We start from the raw sequence: 18,444 nt of genomic DNA, 5'->3' as shown, positions 1-18,444 counted from the left end.
CCAACCCTCCTGCCAAGGGCTGCAACACTTCCCACAGGACCAGGTTGCTCCAAGCCCCATCCAACCTGGCCCTGAATGCTGCCACAGAGGGGGCAGCCATAACCTCCCTGTGCCAGTGTCTCCCTACCCTCACAGTTAATAATTTCTTCCTAATGTCTAATTTTAATCTGTCTTCCAGTTGAATAATCCATTCCCACTGGTCCAATCACTCCATGTCCTTATAAAAAGCCCCCCCTCAGCTTTCCTGTGGGCCCCTCCAGGTGCTGGAAGGCCACTGTAAGGTCTCCCTGGAGCTTCTCTTCTGCAGGCCCAGCTCAGCCTGTCTTCGCAGGAGGGGCACTCCAGAGTCTGTGTACAATAAATGTTTTATTTTTGTGTTCTGCTTTCTCACCTGTTACAACAGGTGGTGCAATAACTGGTGAAGTCTTCAGAGGACAAGTTTTGGCTGTAACCCTGTGGCCAGTGGTTGTTTTGACTGTTTGCCTGGGAAGGCAAAGAGGAGCAGGGAAGCCATAGGGGGCAGGGGGAAGAAGCAAAAGCAGATGACAGTTTCTAAGGATGTAATTTTTTTTATCCTGATTTTAAACAGAAGGGTTTGCGTTTGATAGGGGAATTGGGGGGATCAGTTGCTTTTTGACCAGTCTAAGTGTAAAAAAAATTCAAATAAAGCAATGCCATATTTACTGGGGGGGAGGGAGGGAGGGGAGTGGAAGAAAGGGAAGAGTGGTAGAGCTTTATTTTGGGGGTTTTTTAGGTTTCTTTTGCTGTTTCGAGGTTTGTTGTTTTTTTTTTTTTTTTTAAATAGGAAGCAAGCAGGGCAAACACATTCCAAGCAGAAGAAAGCGCGGGCAAAGGCCAACACCGCAGAATTCGTGGATTTCCCCCCAGCGAGCCCTCACACTCCTTTTTGCATTCCCAGAGTGGGAAAACACCAAACCTCCCGCCGGGACAGGAGGGCTTGGGGCGGGGAAGAGAGAGAGAATCCAGGATCCTAAGGGCTCCCCGTCGGATCCTTCCCGGCCACCTCCTTTCCGCTGCCCCTCCCTCCGCTCCTGTGGGCGGCACTACAGCGAGATATGGCGGGGGAGAGAGGTGGTGTTAAAGGGGAAGAGAGGGCAGCGCGCATGCGCGAAGCGGGCCGGGGCGGGAAAGTCGCGGGAGCGCCGGGAGATCGCTACAGGTAGGGGCTGTGGGGGGTGCGCCTGCCCTGTGCCCCCCGTCCGTTAGTGGCGGTTGGGGATGGCGGCACATCCCAGCTCCCCCCTTCACACGCTGCCTCCCTTCTGCCCCTCGGAGAAGAGGAGCCCCGCAGCGGTGGGGGCGGGAAGCCAGGGGATGAAGTTGGCGGGGAGTTAATCTCGGGTGCTCGGAGTGATGTTACCAGGCAGCGCGTTGCGTTTCGTGTGGTTCATCACGCTTCAAAGCGCCCGGGGATCGCCGGTCTCCGGCGGCGGCTTTAGTGGCCTTCCGGGCTATGAGGAGCTGCCCCTGCTCGGGGTACCGCCCGGAAAGCGGCTACCCTGCTGAGGGGCGGCTGTGGCACTGCTGACTGCCTCCTGACCACTCTGGGGCCTTCGTGTCTTTCCTTTGTTTTGGCTTCTCAGTGCTTCGCTGATAGTGCAGTAGCTTTTACCCGGGGGCCTGGATGGATGCGCGTAGTGCCACCCGGTGAGGGCTCATCCTAGTCAGGAGCCGGGCTAGGGCAGGGCTGGGGCAGCCGGGAGGATACAAGCACGCTCGCTCGGGGAGCTGACAGAGAACTGTGTGTGTGCCCTCGGGATTTACTATTTATTGTAACCTTGCCCTGCGCTTCGGTTATGTTTAATTCCTCTGCGAGACATGGCTTTATTACCCTTCTCATGCAGTGGCCAGGCAGTAACTTTAATTATAAGAAATAATAGTACTTAAAAATGGACTTCCTTAAACCCCCCTTCTGTTTCTGCAGTGAAATTATTACATGGTCTGTCTGCACTGCTTGCGAAATCGGTTCTAACTTTGTTTGACATAAGAACAAGTGTTTATCCAGTATTTGTTCTGTTTTATTTAGCAAATATGAAAGTTATCACTTGTGAAATAGCGTGGCATAATAAGGAGCCTGTGTACAGCTTAGACTTCCAACATGGAGCGGATGGGAAGATCAATCGACTGGCCTCAGCAGGTGTGGATACAGCCGTTCGTGTAAGTTCCTAACCTGTTTGGTTTGGGTTTGTAGCATGCACAGAGCATGAAATACTTTGTTATCCAATGCATGAGATAATTGGCTAGTAGATGGTGCTGGTGGTGAATGGTTTCAGGGAAAGAGTGTGAGACTGGACAGCTGTAATACAGAATGACAGTTCCTTTTGCGCACTGTCCTCGAGTTCTGCTGCTCAGTGTTCTGTTATTTGTAGAAAACTACTTGCAGTGACAGCTGGGTGACACTTCTGAGTAGTAAGTGGTAATTTAGTGTACAGTCTTGTGGGCTAGTGAAAAACAATTTGTTTTAATTTCTTTATGTTCATCAAAATTGAATTTTATCTGTCAGTCTATAAGTAGTCACTCAGTAGCGTGAGGTCTTTTTACAGCCCTTTTTATTTGGCTTCACATACAACTCACCAAAGTAATTTTGTGTTGATTTTAGCAAACTTTGTTAATCAGTTGTTCATCCTTTTGAGTATCACTTAGGAAAGCGTTAAATCTCACAAGCCCCAAAAGATGTGTCCATAAGATTTACCTTGGTAAAATCAGTTACTTGTTTACTGTCTTCATGATTCTTAATGCATGTGAGGACTGTCCCTATCGGTCAGTGATCTCTTGGTTTCTCCAAAAGTCCGAGCCCTTTTTGGGAAGCTATGTGCACTGGTGGACCACATTCTTTGCATGTTAGTCAACTCCTTAAATAAAGCTGGTGGACAAGTGAGGCACAGCTTTTTCTGCAGAGAAGTACACTGTCTCAATTTTTAAATGTATTTTTCCTTTAACAGCTTTTCTGTATGGAAGGTGGACACAGTGGCCAGAGTTTTTCGGGTTGCCCTTAGAGTATTTCTAAAAAACTGACATATTTGCATTTCCTGTGTTACATTTGTTAATGTATTTATTAGCAAGCTATTAGAAATAGTGATTGCTGTGATATTTGATTGGACTCCCTCTTTCTTTTGGAGATGATAAATGCCAGTAAAAATTAGGATTTTACTCACAGTAACTGCGGTCGAAACTTTCCCCTTTGTCATTGGCAAAAGTTACTTCTTACCTGACAGTGTGTGCAGTTCAGGGACTTGGTTGTATATATAGGCTACTGGATATATATTTAAGTCATATTTATAAATATACATGTTTTAGCGCCTGAAAATTTTAGTGTTCTTTAACATAAGAGATACTTCTGCTACATCTTTCCAAGGACTACTGCATAAGGAGGGAAAGCTGGCAAAATTACAAGCAGCTTTATTCAGGGTTCTTGATAAATTCTTGTCAAGGCCTAGTTGTTATGGTTTTTTAGTTTGATTTTTCTTCTGAGATGAATTGCATCCATGAACAGATTATTTGAAACACCTAATGGGATACCTGTGACCTTAGTCCCACTGTATTGGGACATAATAGTGTCAGTCTCATCACCGAGTGGACTCACAGGTAGAGCAGTAGGAGTGGCATCACTGTCCCCTGCAAAACTAAGCACAAGGGGGATCAGGAATTTCTTAAGCCAGCGTTGCTGGAAAAGTGCCCATATCATGCAGCAGTCTTAATGGCTTTGATCACTGTGAAACTGGGATTGTTATCATTCTTGCTCAAATGATCTGTTTGAAAATGGTAAATCCGTTGACCTTTAGGGTTTGCTGCAAAACTGCAGTTTGCTCGGACGTCTAAAGCGAGCTAACCTGTTGTTTTTTTGGTTGGTTTTTCCTCCTGTAGTAATCAGGTTTGTTTTCAGATTGTTAACAATTTGTGGTTGACAAGAAATTGTCATTCTGTGCCATTGAATAATTGTATTTGTCAAATTCACTTGAAGCCAGAGGTTGTCAGTAAATGAAGACAGGATGATGTCATGTGTTTGGTTGGGTTTCTCTTTTAATTTATTGGAAAATGCTTCATAATTTATTTCATCAGACAAAAACCCTGCAGTATGATTACAGCTTGTGGCCCACCATGGGGCAACCTGTGTCACTGTGATCTTCTCTAGGGGGTGCAGGGGAATCCTTGCTGCAGCACCTGCAGCACCTCCTCCCCTCTTTCACTGACCCTGGTGTCTGCAGGACTGTTTCACACACGTTTCATATTTTTCTCTCACAACTGCTGTGCAGTGTTGTTTTCTTCAATTTGTTACCACACTTGTGCTGTTGGTAGGACAGTCTTGTAGACAGCTGGAACTGGGTCTGTCCAGCAGGGGGGCAGCTCTTCTTATCTTTTCACAAAAGCCACCCATGAAGACTTCCATCTCCACCAGGTACCAAAGCCTTACCGCATAAATCCAGGGCACAGCTGTAGCTCAGAGTGAAAGCTTGTGGTGCCACTGCAGCTTTAGCTCTGAAAGTTTCAGATAATAAGCTCAAAATGTCTGCCCAAGGAATAAATTATGGATTACTGAAACGGTGCATTTAGATTACACCTTGTTCCTGAAAAATGTCTGTAACACTTTTGTATGTAGATATGGAAAGTGGAAAAAGGACCAGATGGAAAAGCAATTGTGGAATTCTTGTCCAACCTTGCCCGTCATACCAAAGCAGTAAATGTCGTGCGCTTCTCTCCAAGTGGGGAGGTCTTAGCATCTGGAGGAGATGGTGAGTAATAATGCTTAACACACCTGGTAAATGAAGTGGGGGGGAAAAAAAAAACCAAACAAAATACAGGAACTTTGTTGATACTCCTCAAACACTTGCAGATGTAGACTTGTACAGGCCCTCTTATTATTAGTTAGTGCATGTTATGCAGTTTCTAAGGAACTTGTCACTTGCTGTGTGTCTGAGAGTCTCTGATTTCCATATATGAAGTAATTACTAGTTCCATTTCTCAGGTTGAGAGATTGGATGGATTACCTATTGTCGTAGTGGGAAGTTGTGGTAGAATTTGTAAATTTAAGCTTCTCTGTCCAGGGCCACATTGACTCTTCAGTCACATTAAAGACAGCATTAGACAGGTGTGTGCTCTCTGAAACAGAGCTGAGTGTTGCCTGTCCTAGGTGGAAGATTTTCGAAAAGTTGAAAATACAGAACCATAGCCAGCTCTAATCAAAAGAGAAACTGAGCGCTCCACCCTCATCTGACACCTGGAACTCTTAATATTGTTTTTGTTAGATAAATAAATAATTTTTAAATACATTGATTAAAATCAGTAGCTCACACTGAAAGCTAAAGCAGTCCAGCACCTGCTCTTCTCTACCACAAAATAAGTACTTTTCATGTGTCTTCTGTGAGATAATTGTAATGTAGAACTAAATGTAATGCATTAACAAAACAGCTTGTGGGAAAGAAAGCTTCCTGTTATTTCTTCTACAGATGCTGTTATTTTATTGTGGAAGCTGAATGATAGCAAAGAATCAGAACCATTAGTTTTTCAGGATGAAGATGAAGCTCAGCTCAACAAGGAGAACTGGACAGTTGTTAAAACTTTAAGGTATTTTACTATTTTATGAGTTTGTTTTCTGTTCAGTATTTTTGATTTTCCAGTGGCTTTTATCATCTGGTACAGTATTCTGTTCAGCATATGTTGAACTTGAATGCTGTCTTAAATGTGCTTGTTCTAATATTCATCCTTCTATTGTCTTTTAAGCTTTTTTTTTTTTTTTGATACAGTGCTAACCTAGATCTGTTAAGGCAGAAGATACAGCATTTATGTGACACAACTGACATTCTCTGAAATTGGTTCCTGACATTTTTAGTCACTTAAAGCTTAGCACAGAGATACATAAAGTAAATGTGATTTATTTATTTATTAGTGAAATTTTTCATCATTATTAAAGCAGAAAGCATCTGTATATTAAATGATTCATGCATTTTTGCCAGGTTATAGCTGTGAGCTTTGACTAAATTAGACTATATCTAAATCAGCCTTAATTTTATGTTTCATGTGGTTCTTCTGAGTATGCTTTTTTTTTTTCTTTTATAAAACCCTTAAATATGCAGGCAAGCTTTCTTGAATAGTGGCACTTCCTAATGGCTTTAGTGTAGTGTTTTATTTTCTGTTTGTACAAATTCTAGAAACTTTGATTTGCAAAATTTCAGGAACAAATTCCTAAATTACTTCAAATGCAATGTTTTCATTATGTATGAAAAAACCTTTGAAAAGGGAGTCTTATTTTGAGTAGAAGTAGGATGTACTATTTTAAAATGTTCCACTGCCTTCTGAATATAGAAGTTCTTTTTTTAAGCTGAAAGTTCACCTGTTCATTTCATTTTACCTTATTTGCATCTTATTTTTTTTTAATCTAAAAACTTACAAAAGTATTTTTTACAGGTAGCTGTTAATTTTAAAATTAATTGGTTTCTTCTCTTCTGGCTTCTAGAGGCCACTTGGAAGATGTGTATGATATTTGCTGGACTTCAGATGGAAATTACATGGCATCTGCTTCAGTAGATAACACAGCTATAATGTGGGATGTCACTAAAGGTAAATACTATGTTTATCACTTACGGCTCTGGACCTGATGGAAGTGTCTTATAATAGTTACCAAAAGAGTTGAAAGCATCTTTTTCTTGTGTGAGAACAGCCCACTTAATTGTTAGACTGCTGGGATTGCGAGGCAAATAGTCCAGCATATAAAGATATCCACATGCCAGCAAAATTTGCAGGTAAGTGATCTCTTCACCTTGGAGTATTCAGGAAGTAAGTCTCACCCAATGTTTTTTTCCCCCAAAACTCCTAAACCAACAGTATGTATATTAATTAGTCCACCCCACACCTCAACAAACAGGCAAAACTTGACTAGTATGAGGTAAATAGCTGTCTAGGTAAAAAATGTAAAGTGATTATAGGATGCAGGCTTATGCGTATCCCACTGCAGTGTGTTGCTTGTCTTTTCCAAATCCTATCTATAGAAGATTTAATAGTAACAGCCAGGTTACGTTGCTTTACAGAGTCTAATGTTTTTTTCTTAGCAGGGTAATTGTTACTTTCATTTTTAATTTAATGTGGAAATATTTAACTTTATCTAACCTTTTATCTCACATTTCTAATATTTAGTGTCTAGTTAAGAAAAATAAAATAGAATCTGTGTTAACTTTTCAGTGTGCACACTCATGAAAATATACATGTTCTGCTGCTGATGTTTTTATATTCTTCGTTTGGCTGCTTAATGTCTTTTCCATTTGAACTATCACACATACACTTTTCCAAAAGTCTTTATCATAAATACATGAATATTTAATTAAGACTGTGTGGTCTCAGAGCATAAATACATAAATATGTATAGGAGCATTGTGACTGAAAGTCTCTTAAGTCTCAGACTGCTCGTAACTTTAAAGGGACAAATCTGTTAGTTATTACTGAAAAAAGCTGGATGTTCTCTCAAGATGATATGTTACTTATGTGTAATGTCTTCCATTCTCACTGTTTTAGCATGCAATTAATGCCTTGGAAGGCATTTTGTGTCTAAACAGAGAGACAGCTTGTGAGTTGGAAACAAGAAGCCATTAGTGGAAAACATAGGCTTTATGATACAATATTTCTTTGCAACAAGCAACACTATGCTACTGGAAGAAAAACGTCTGTCCCTAGTGTTCAAAATCAAGAATTTAATGAGATTATCTGTAACTTTACCTCATCACAATGGTCTGGATCTGAGGCATTCAGCTGTTTAACATCAGTGGGGTCAGGGAGCTGATATCATTGAGGCAGATCTCAATGGAAGAGCTGTGGAAGAACATGAGTTAGCACTGCTGTGAAATTGTTTCTGAAGGCTGCCCGTGCGTAAGTGTCAGTCAGCATGTGTGTAGTATGGCTTCTTGCCACTACCTGTTCAGCAGAGTAGGTGAGTTTATACAACCCTACATAGGGAGAGCCTTGCCATCTAGACCCTGCTGAACGCTACCTTTTAGCTCTGGAATTTCTGGCTCAGCATTCAGCCAAATTCTGCTAGCTGTTGAACAGCTAAACTTGCCTGAAGATTTTTTTCAAATGGCAAAGCTTTTGGTGTACTTCTGGTTTGGATTATACTTATCTTCCATGTTTATTACCTAAGCCAAGCTGCTTATCTGAGTTAGTTTGTAGGGAACAAGCCTTGAATTGTCATGTCATGATTTACTGTTCTTGTGAAGGTGTTAGAAATAAAGCATTTCCAATATTCTTATCAGATGCCATCAAGTTAACAGTTTGTGTGTTTAAAGAATATTTTAAAACACGTTTGAATTTCACATCTGGAAACTTTGTAATTTCAGGACAGAAGGTTTCAATATTAAATGAGCATAAGAGTTACGTCCAAGGAATAACCTGGGATCCTCTAGGCCAGTACATTGCAACTCTGAGTTGTGATAGGTGAGCTGTTGGTCTTAAGTTTTTTTCACTAGTGTTCTTTCTTACCTGCTTACCTGAGTGTGAATTAAAAGCAAGTGTATGGGTATAGATGTAACTTAATTTTATTCAGCTTGATCTATAAGAAGGTTAATGTGAAATAAAAGTGACACTTCAGTTAATCTTTTGCTTGCAGGTAAATTGATTCCTGAAGTCTCAGCTGCTTCTCCAAGCATGAAATAAGTTTACATAAACTTGTGTAGAAATTCTAATGCAGGAAATAATTTTTCATGGTTATGAGAGATACCTGATGCATCCTAAGAGAGTTCTGCATTCTCTGGTTGTTAATGAGTTAATAAGTTCATTCTTGTGGTTCTGCAGAAAGAGACAAACAGGTTAAGAAATGTTTTTCTGCTGATATCTTTCTTTTGCCCTCTTACCCCCTCGATCACCAGCAGTTTTGTAAGTGATGTCATTGGGAAAGCTAAACACAGTTCGTAAACTTGTCCCTTGTCAGAACTTTGAATTGAGCTTAAACTGTTTGGCGCATGAGTGCTGCTCTGAAGGGTTTGCAGCTGGCTAATAAATGTCTGTCATCTGGCAACTGCTGCAAAGAAAACTGCACTAATAGTGGGAAAAGTAGTTTTGATTTAAGATTTGCAATAGGCTCAGAAAAATGATAGGTTAATGGCGACTGGGTGACTATGAGCCTCTGCCTCTGATAATCACTTATGTGAGATTTGTGTGCCTTTGTTAAATGAACAGCAGCGAAACACAAGTAATAGAATGATGCACAAGTTTTTCTTGGAGTGAAGTCTCAAGCAAGGGCATGAACTAATCTCAAGAGAAGAAATCCTCTCTCAGGTTTCAGACACTTTTCTGCAAGGGCAGTGAATAGCACGGGCTCATAACAGGAGCCGGGACAGTTGCCAGGACCTGGCACTCAACAGCCTTGGGTCGGGAGACTTGTTCCCCCCTTTGGCAGATGAGCTTTACTGTATGACATCCAGATACAGTAGTTCCACAACTGTCTCAGGCTGTCTGCCACAGCCTCATCTTCTATTAGCGCTTTCTAGGTCTGTTCAGGACTCTGTGAAGCTGTTTCAGAGCATTAAATCACTAAGAAGTTGTCTTGTTTTTTTGTGTTGTATTGGTTTTCTGCCAGCCTAGCAAACCATCATAACTTAGCAAAGGTCAGAGCTGGCAGAAAAGAGGGAGTGAGTGGTGGATTGACTAATTGGTTTTGTTTAGGCTACCTGCTGTTTTAACAACATAAAGTCAAGGGAGGTCCAGCATTCTATATAGAGAATATATATCCTTCAGCTTTCATTTATTCTGGAGGAAACTGAAGCATAGAGATGTAGCTAGTTGTCTTTGTGCTGAGTTCCCACTCCACAGGAACATGCTGGCTACTAGAGCATGGGTAGGAATGGTGTGGCTGTTCACTGTCCACTAATTCTCTCATTCCTCCATGAATGTATATACTGGTACTTAACAAACCTTGAGTCAAATAATTGTCAGTGATTTACAGTTTTTTTAGGTGTCAAGAATATATCCACCTGGTGGTGTCTCATAATCAGAAATGTAATTATTGTGTGATTGCCATTTATATTTAGCAGTCCTGACTGAGAAGTAAGGCACTGTAGTGCCATGTGAAACTTGGGGTGAAAGGAAATTATTTGTAGTTAACTCTGCTCTCCACTATATAGGGTCCTGCGGGTGTACAACACACAAACCAGACGTGTAGCATTTAATGTTACCAGGATGCCATCTGGATCAGGAGCTGAAGGAGAGGTACAGTGTTCTGCTACTAATGGTACTGGAGAATGCACTGGGTGCCATTTTGTATGAGGTGTTCTATTCTATGAAACCAAAGGGGCATTTTCCAATCATGTAATCTGTATGTCAGATATCTTTTTTTCTCTATCTCACCATTGCATTTTTTTAATAGAGACTACTTCAGGTTTTCTCAAACATTACAGAAATCACTCAGAAAGAACACTTGCAAGTTCATCTCGTTTAAAGTAGTAACACAGTATCTTTGATTGTAAATGTTAAACATAATGTGGAAAAAGTAACATGCATAGTGAATTCTTAATAGAAGAAACTTCTAACGTGTCTGTCAGTATTTGCAAGTTATTAATGAATAATACATAGCAATATTTTAGTGAGCCTAAAAGTGAAAACAAAGAGCTTTCTTCCCTGAAACGGTTCTAAATGACAGTAAAATAACATCTCTAAGCTGGCAATAACCTTTTTAATTCCTTGTATTACTTTCCTTTTTTGTGACAACATTTGTAACAGTTTTATAGAGGGTAAAAAACAGACCTGAGAAAGAATAGTTTGCCATTACAGAAGTTCTCTTTAAACCTCTAGTATTAATGTTCAAATTAAATGCCTAAGGAACAGGCTTTTATGCTAACTTTTAAATAATGCTTTTCTCCAGGTTTGTACTATTTTTGTATTACTGGTCTAATGTGCCTGCTCTTGGAGTGTTTCAATTAGTAGGATCAAGGCCTATATTTGTTAGCTGTGAATAATTTATAGCACAGCAGAAAGTAAGTTTGCAGGGGCCATGGTTTTAAAAATATTTTATCTTTTCTTTTAAATGTTTCATCCCGTTACATTGTACAAATGGATGGTTTTTCTCACTTGAATTCCAGTTGATGTATTCATGGTTCTTCATAGAGTCATATTATCAATGTTACAGGCTAGGAGCTATCGGATGTTTCATGATGATGGCATGAAGTCATTTTTCCGTAGACTCAGTTTTACTCCTGATGGCTCCTATTTACTCACTCCAGGTAGGTGAGAACATGTACTGTAACTTTCATGGTATCTATTATGCTCTAATTTGAACATGCCTCAAGATTGCTTCCAAACTACTAGGGGATGCTTATCGTAATTATGCTGTTCCTCATTCCCCCTGTTGAAGAAAATGCTCAACAATGCTCTTCTGTTAGCAGTCCAGAATATCAACTTTCTCCTGTGACAAAAATTATATGTATGACATTTTTCTGAACTGAAACATGTAAATCGCAACAACACAGCTCTGTTAAAGTAGAAATTAAGAATAATGAGTGGCTTCATTTGACAGATCTCTATTTGTTTGTATCCTTTCTTAAAAATATTCTCCAGTAATAGTAAAAATAACATGGCAAAGAGGGGATCAATTTGCCTGTATAAGCACTGCTCTTATAGATGTCTGGCAACATAAAAAAGAAGCTTTGAGGAGGAAGTATATAAGGGAAACAAAACCAGCACTAAAAAAATATTTGGGATGCCTTTTTAAGTTGTGTTCAGGTTGCACAGCTTTTGCCCAACTGACAAGCCTAATTCCTGAGAAGTAGAATGTTTATGGACATAAAGTATGGACTCAGTACCTTTTTGAGTTGATGAGTAACATTTTAAACTTTATTTTTGCAGCTGGCTGTGTTGAATCAGGAGAAAATGTAACAAACACCACATATGTTTTCTCCAGAAACAATCTTAAAAGGTAGACTTAATAAGATCAAAATATCTTTTTATTAAGAAAAATAATAATAATAAAAATGCTGTTTTCTGAAGTACTGATTCTTTATAAAAGGCCCATGGGTCACCTGCCATGTCCTGGAAAGGCAACTCTTGCTGTTCGATGCTGCCCAGTCTACTTTGAGTTGAGACAAGCATTTAAAAAAGGTACTGTAAATTCTTCAGGGAGTATGATTTTACAGCAAATACATGAAAAGGCCAACGTGGCCGTTTAGTATTTTTTGCCCTAGTTTTCTAACATTCTGTTAAGATAGTGCTGTAGGACAGCTAAGAAGCCATTTTGTGATTCTAAGACCCTGACTTCACCTCGAGTACCTTGTGAGTAGCTTTTGATGTAGTGGATAAATGTTCTACTTGGCCTCTTAGGCTACAGAAACACTGTTCAATGTTTTTCTTTAACTTCTAACTATTTCATGTGAGTAAAAGTAAATAACTTGGCTTAGCACTAAAGGAGTGACACAGTGAAATATTTTCTGTTAGTCTAAACTACCTACATCAGAGAGCTGGTGTAGTTTGCAACAACCATAGCTGTTTATTCAAGGAAGCCAAACCTGAAGCTGTGCCAGTGTTATGGGCCAGAACAAGAGTTTGAGGAAGGGACAGGATTGTATGGAATTGCTTGAGAATTTACCTGGAGATTGAAATCTAGTCTTATTGTGAACCCAGTGAGTCCAGGAGATTTTATATTTTAGCAAGACTGAGCTTGCTCTAGTGAAATGCACAGCTTTGTTCCTTTCTTTAGAGGGTCAGCTTGTAGTATTTCTTACCATATTTAGAGATTACCTATAGTGTGTTTGTATTTTCCTCATAATCTTTAGAACCATTGTCATGGTGTGTTGCAAAGGAAGGAGATGAGTGTCTGCTGTTAGTCTCAAGCTTCTCTGCATGGAGTGTTCAGTTTCTGCAATATACACCCAAAAAAGTGAAGGCCTTTGGTAGTCTAGAAATCTGCAGATGTGAATACCTTACATTATGTTAGTGGCTTGTCTGTTTTACTGTATAGCTTCCATAATCATTGTAGAATTGAATGAGACCCCTGTATACTGGGAATTTCTGAAAGCAGTTAACTAGCACTCAGCTTCCAATGGAAGCTGGAGTAATCTGAGTTTACAAAGAACTAATGTTTGAGTGGAAAGTCTGAGAGAATTGAGTGGAAGATACCACAAATAAAACTAAATCCATTGTTTTGACTGAGTCATGCAGAATATAATGTGGTATAAATGTATTGTGACCTTGATTTACACTGTATCCTAAGGTGTGTTTGTTTTCACTTTTATATTAGGGTGCATATAAATACACTGAAACATTTCAGCTGAACAAAAATGTAACAAACTTAACAAAACAATAGCAATCCAGATGGACAAAATTTGCTAATTTCTCTGTTTTAAGCTAAGAAAATAGAGGGCACACTTCAGGCAACTAAAATAGTAGTGCTTGACATTAAACTTTACATTTTAATGAAGTGCTGTTTTCTCAGCTGTTGCTTTGATACTGATTAGTAATGAAATCTCAAGATTCATGACTAAGGTAGTGTAATTAATACCTTGCAATAAATACAAAAGGGAATTCTGAATGTGTTAATTGCTTTGCATTCTAGATGAAATCAGTCAGAAATCAGCTCCTGCTCTATTTAACCTGCCCTATCGACTGGTGTTTGCTGTTGCTTCAGAAGATTCTGTGCTTTTTTATGATACTGAGCAGCACTTCCCCTTTGGTTATGTTTCTAACATACATTATCACACCCTGAGTGACATTTCATGGTAGGTAATTGTTACATTGTTAAAATTTGTAGTGATGGAGATGTCCTTTTCACATGTTGAAATTCTGCATGTCTTGTGTCTTGCTTTACTTCTGTGTTTTGTTTATGATGGACACGTGGAGTCACTGTCATGGCAGTCATGAACAGCAAGCCACCTCTTTTTTACGCTGTTAACTGATGAATTATGGTTCTTTTATTGGCTGTGGAACAAGTTGCATGCAAGCACCCTGAGGACAAGCAGATTGAGGTTCTTATGAAAGATAATGTCCTGGGTGCTCATGAAAATTTTCCATTGTTCAGGCTAATTAGTAACAGTAACTAGAAATAATTAAGACATTCAGAGGTTTGGAAGTCATCTCTCTGTTCAGATACCTGTATCCTGCCCAAATTCTGCTATTTCTGCATAGCTATTGAGTGATTGAATTATTGAGTGATTCATCATGAGGTAATTTATCTGACTTGATTTGGAGAGTGAAAACTGAAGCTGAAAATTGAACCTCGGTCTCACTCAGAATACAGCCCTCTGCTGACAAGGCTTCCTCTCTCATGCCTTTCTAGCCAGTATGCTTAAGCTTAGGACCACATGGAGGCCTCTTTTTCAGAAGTTATAATTGATGCACAAACATTGAAAACCATTGTGTGGCAGGAGGAGGGGGGTGGAAGAGGATAGAGAATAAAGTAGGTTTAATCAGTGGTAGACATTACTTGGTGAAGTGAGCATGGAGGATCCATTCAGGGGAGCACCACAGTGATTCTGAGCATTTCCTCAGCTTAACAAGCCAAGGAACTTGAACTGCTCTGCTGGTCTGAATTTAGGAGAGTTCAGCAGAATTTCAGAAATTGTTGCTGAAGATTTGTGTACCTGCAATTGAACCGTACTTTGTGCCAGCTCAAATGCACATATGCTGGCAGCAGCATATTACAGGGATCAGGGGCAACACCAGAGAAATTAAATCAGATGCAAAGGCCAAAATTCAAGATCTTTTGTTCGTTTGCATTGGGTGGTTTTCATTTGACTATAGTGTTATTTAAATGTGTGCATATACTTGGGGAAGGGAGAAAGAAAAGATAGGTACGTGTTATAGATGAGGGGTGAGGCTTACAGAAAAGTTCTGACCTCTCATTTTAATGGAAAAAAATAAAATATCACAAACAGGTCCAGCGACGGAGCCTTTCTTGCCATTTCTTCTACGGATGGATACTGTTCATTTGTTACCTTTGAGAAGGATGAACTGGGAATACCATTGAAAGAGAAGCCACAAATAAATGTCAGGAATCCTGGCGCACCAGAAAAAAAAGTGAAAAAGAGCCACAAAGTCATTTCCCCAGGCTCTAGGCTGACTGAGGAGACTCCTCCTAGGAAGGCCACGGATCCCAGCACACCCACCCTTCAACTTAGGACACCCGTAGCTGCTAGTAAGGACTTGCCTTCCACACCTGTTGGCATAAAAAATATTCCAGTCTCCTCCTCAGATGAGAAGGTCAGCAAGCCAGCTATCCAGAGCACTAAAGTAAACCAGCCCAGGAGGATTACTCTCAACACTTTACAAGCATGGAGCAAGACACCCAGGTGAGATTTATATTGCTGTTTCCAGTCATAAATATGAAGGCCAAGACAAACTGTGCTTGTGCTACATTTAAAGAGTTGGGGTTTAGACATAAATTCCCAGCCCTCTTTCTTGGTGGTAGCTGTCTTGATGTGGAATTTTTTGTTCCAGTTGTACTGCAGCTTTAAAGGACTGCAGTACTAAAGGTCAAAATGTCAAATGTCTCCTGCATGTACAACTTTTATATTTCTGCATGAAATGTGAGGTGGTAGCAAAGTTAACCTGATCCTTGCACCTTGTCTGTATGGCAGCAACAGGTGTTTGTCTTCAGGTCCCAGTTTCTTTAGAAAGATGGTACCTGAAGCCTTCTGCTGACAACTGTCTGAAGATTCTTCTGACAAGAAATATTTTAAGTAAAGAGTGCAAGTCTAGACAGGCCTTCAGTGTGCACAGTCACGGGTGTGGGACTTAGTGCATTCATTGATTGAAGCTTGTTCTTAAGGTGAAAATCTAGGTTTTTAGAACCTGCCTGTAATCCACGTATTGATTGTTAAATAACCTGAAATAAAAGATCCTGAGCTGGTGCATAATAGTCAACAGTAAGGAGACAGCCATGCAAGTAGAGATCTAGACATTCTCAGAAAACTAATCTATTTCATGATTACATGAGATTATTGAACTTCTCATAGAACTCTTTTAATTAATAGGTGGCTAGGGAGAAGGTGAAAGAGAAAGCAAGATAGTGGATTCTGTCAACAGCTGCAAAGAAAAATATCAGAGATGATGCCTTTCTAAACAGAAATGTTAACCTCTACTGGAATTAACAAGTTGTTAGGGTGTAGGTAGATGAAAATTACTTCTGCGAGGAGGGTGAAGTTTCTGATGGAGCTGAATCTTTTTATTTTTGAGAGAAACTGTATTTAATCATATCAACTGGTTATGCCATGAGTGCCATCTTTTAGTAGCATTCATATTGCTACATCTAAGGCTTTTTTTTATGGTTCAATCTTCTGTTGCTTTTGTGCTTAATTTGTAAGTGTCATCCAGAAGAGATTAAGTAGAAGGAAATAGCTTTGCAGAATTTTTAGTAGACCTCAGTGGGCAAAAGAATTCCCTAGAGTTCTGTGCATCTCAAATGTTAAAATAAACAGGGGTAGGCAGTAGTAAGCTCTTCCAGTGGAACTGGGAAGCTTTACCAGGTGCCAGAGAACAGGTTAAAATCCTCTCTTTTGCAGCCAGTCTTAATTTTAAATACTTGATCAAGATACTGTTATTTGAAGGTGACTATCAAGCATTATGCGACATATAAAGTGCAGAAGGATTTTCTAGTGGAAAAGATCACTAGTGGTATTTAAAGTACTATAAATATTTCTCTACTTCAGCCTATAACAAGCAGAAAAAAATGCATAGTAAAATATACATAAACTGCATTTTAATTTAACTGATTCTATCTAAGTAAATCTTTAAAGTATTTGTGCAAATGATGGCTTTAAAGTAAGTGATCTGTTTCTGCTCTTTCAAAGGAGAATAAACTTGATTGCAGTGAAGCCAGATATGCCAGCCTCTGCATATACAGATACAGTTCCTATACCTCCTTCTTCAGAACAGGAACAAGGTAAGCTTTTGTGGCTACTAATATGCAGCAATCTTTTGCCAGCAAAATCTTTCTTTACATGGTAGACTTCTGTTAAAAGCTGCAATCACGTAACACAACCATAATCAAGCACAAAGCTAAACCTAGATGCAGATTCTAAAGCTTCTTTGCTTCTAATGCTGTGTTTGAAAGGTGCCTTTGACAATATGTGTTCTCACTGCAGTTGCTCTTCAGCAGCTGCATATGTGACAATGTCACTACAGTTTTTATAGTAATAGGCACATTAGCTGACACTGAAGCCAAGGAGAGTGAACTAACTTGGATATAACACCCTCTATGTCCTACAGGTGAGTTTTAAAGACCCTCATACTTTCAGCATATCATTGTTTCCAAATGCTGGACTCTCAGACCAGGTTGTTTCAGGTTTGGGTTTTTTGTTCGTTTGCTGTTGTTTGGTTGGGGGTTTTTTTGTGAGTGCTGAGTTGTTTGTGGATTCAGAAAAACTGAGTTATTTTCTTTATTTGTATTTACTTAGCTGAAATGATTTCTTGTCTGTTTCAGTGAGGCCATCACTATCTGATGACAGTTGTGAAAATCCCCCAGCGCCTAAACGTCCTAGAACTGAGGAAATGTCTCTTTCTACATCTGCTGAAGGCCAAACCAGCTGTGATTCAAACAAATAAAGGCCAGCCTTAGTAGACTCTTCACAATCTGAAGGCAATGCAGCTGTATCTGAGAGTGCATTTCTTTTTGCAAATTTTAAAGCCTCAATTCTTGATGATGGTACCACATGCATATCTGATGCAGTGCTGTGAAGAGAGAAGCTGGCTGTAGAAGAAAAAGGTTTCAGGAGTGTAGCTTTGCAGAAGAACAGTTTGGAAGTGGCTTCCAAGTACATCTCTGCATATTGAATACAGCTTTTTTCAAGAAATGCTTCATTTTAAGGAAATCAGAGAAATGGGTATGAAAAAGCCATAGAGCAATCTAAAGTCTCCATCGAAGTCCCTGAATTGAGGCTTATAAACTATTACATCTTCCAATAACCTGTCTGGCAAAATAATAGAATTTCTCAGGACTTAATGATTTGATGTGTTTTAAGGAGAAAAAAAAAGGAAAAAAGAAACAAGTTTCATTCAAGCATTTTGGCTTCTGTGTTTAGTGGTGTGCAAAGTAATTAATTCCTCTCAAGAACATGGAGAATGGAAGATGATGTTCACATGCAGCAGCACACAATATGACTGATATGATATGATTGAAACAGAAATCAGGATGTGCAACTTCATTAGACAAGAAAGCAAAGGGAAGAAGCCCACTGAAGACATGTTATAAGCATTAAACAGTAGAAGAAATTTCTTAAATGTTTAGTTTCTCTGGTTTTAAAAAATGCAGACATGAGAAAGGAGCAGGATTTGAGCATATACATTAGAAGTTTCCCCCTTTTAATTTCTCAAAATCTTAAATCCTTTAGCCAATAAAATATAAATCTTGTGTATATTAACTTCTAAACACTTGTTCCTTTTTAACATTTGATATTTGCCATATAATTCAACTAAGACAGACAGAACAATGAGAGCAAAATATTTGAAAATCACTACACT

General features: G+C 39.5%; 1 protein-coding gene across 1 annotated transcript; it reads left to right on the top strand.

The window, feature by feature from the left end:
- Positions 1–1,112: 1,112 nt before the first annotated feature.
- CHAF1B (chromatin assembly factor 1 subunit B) lies at positions 1,113–18,352 on the top strand. Its single transcript, XM_071753392.1, has 14 exons — positions 1,113–1,180; positions 2,048–2,178; positions 4,619–4,751; positions 5,466–5,583; positions 6,473–6,576; positions 8,343–8,439; positions 10,125–10,209; positions 11,126–11,219; positions 11,842–11,911; positions 12,002–12,093; positions 13,544–13,706; positions 14,862–15,275; positions 16,776–16,867; positions 17,408–18,352. Exons 2-14 carry the CDS (start codon positions 2,053–2,055, stop codon positions 17,527–17,529), a joined length of 1,710 nt encoding a protein of 569 aa, XP_071609493.1. The 5' UTR covers positions 1,113–1,180; positions 2,048–2,052; the 3' UTR covers positions 17,530–18,352.
- The last annotated feature ends 92 nt before the right edge of the window (positions 18,353–18,444 follow it).

Source organism: Heliangelus exortis, chromosome 1, assembly GCF_036169615.1.
Source record: "Heliangelus exortis chromosome 1, bHelExo1.hap1, whole genome shotgun sequence".
Lineage (NCBI taxonomy): Eukaryota > Metazoa > Chordata > Aves > Apodiformes > Trochilidae > Heliangelus > Heliangelus exortis.
The sequence above is the reverse complement of the archived record's forward strand: the minus strand, read 5'-3'. Positions and strand labels throughout refer to the sequence as shown.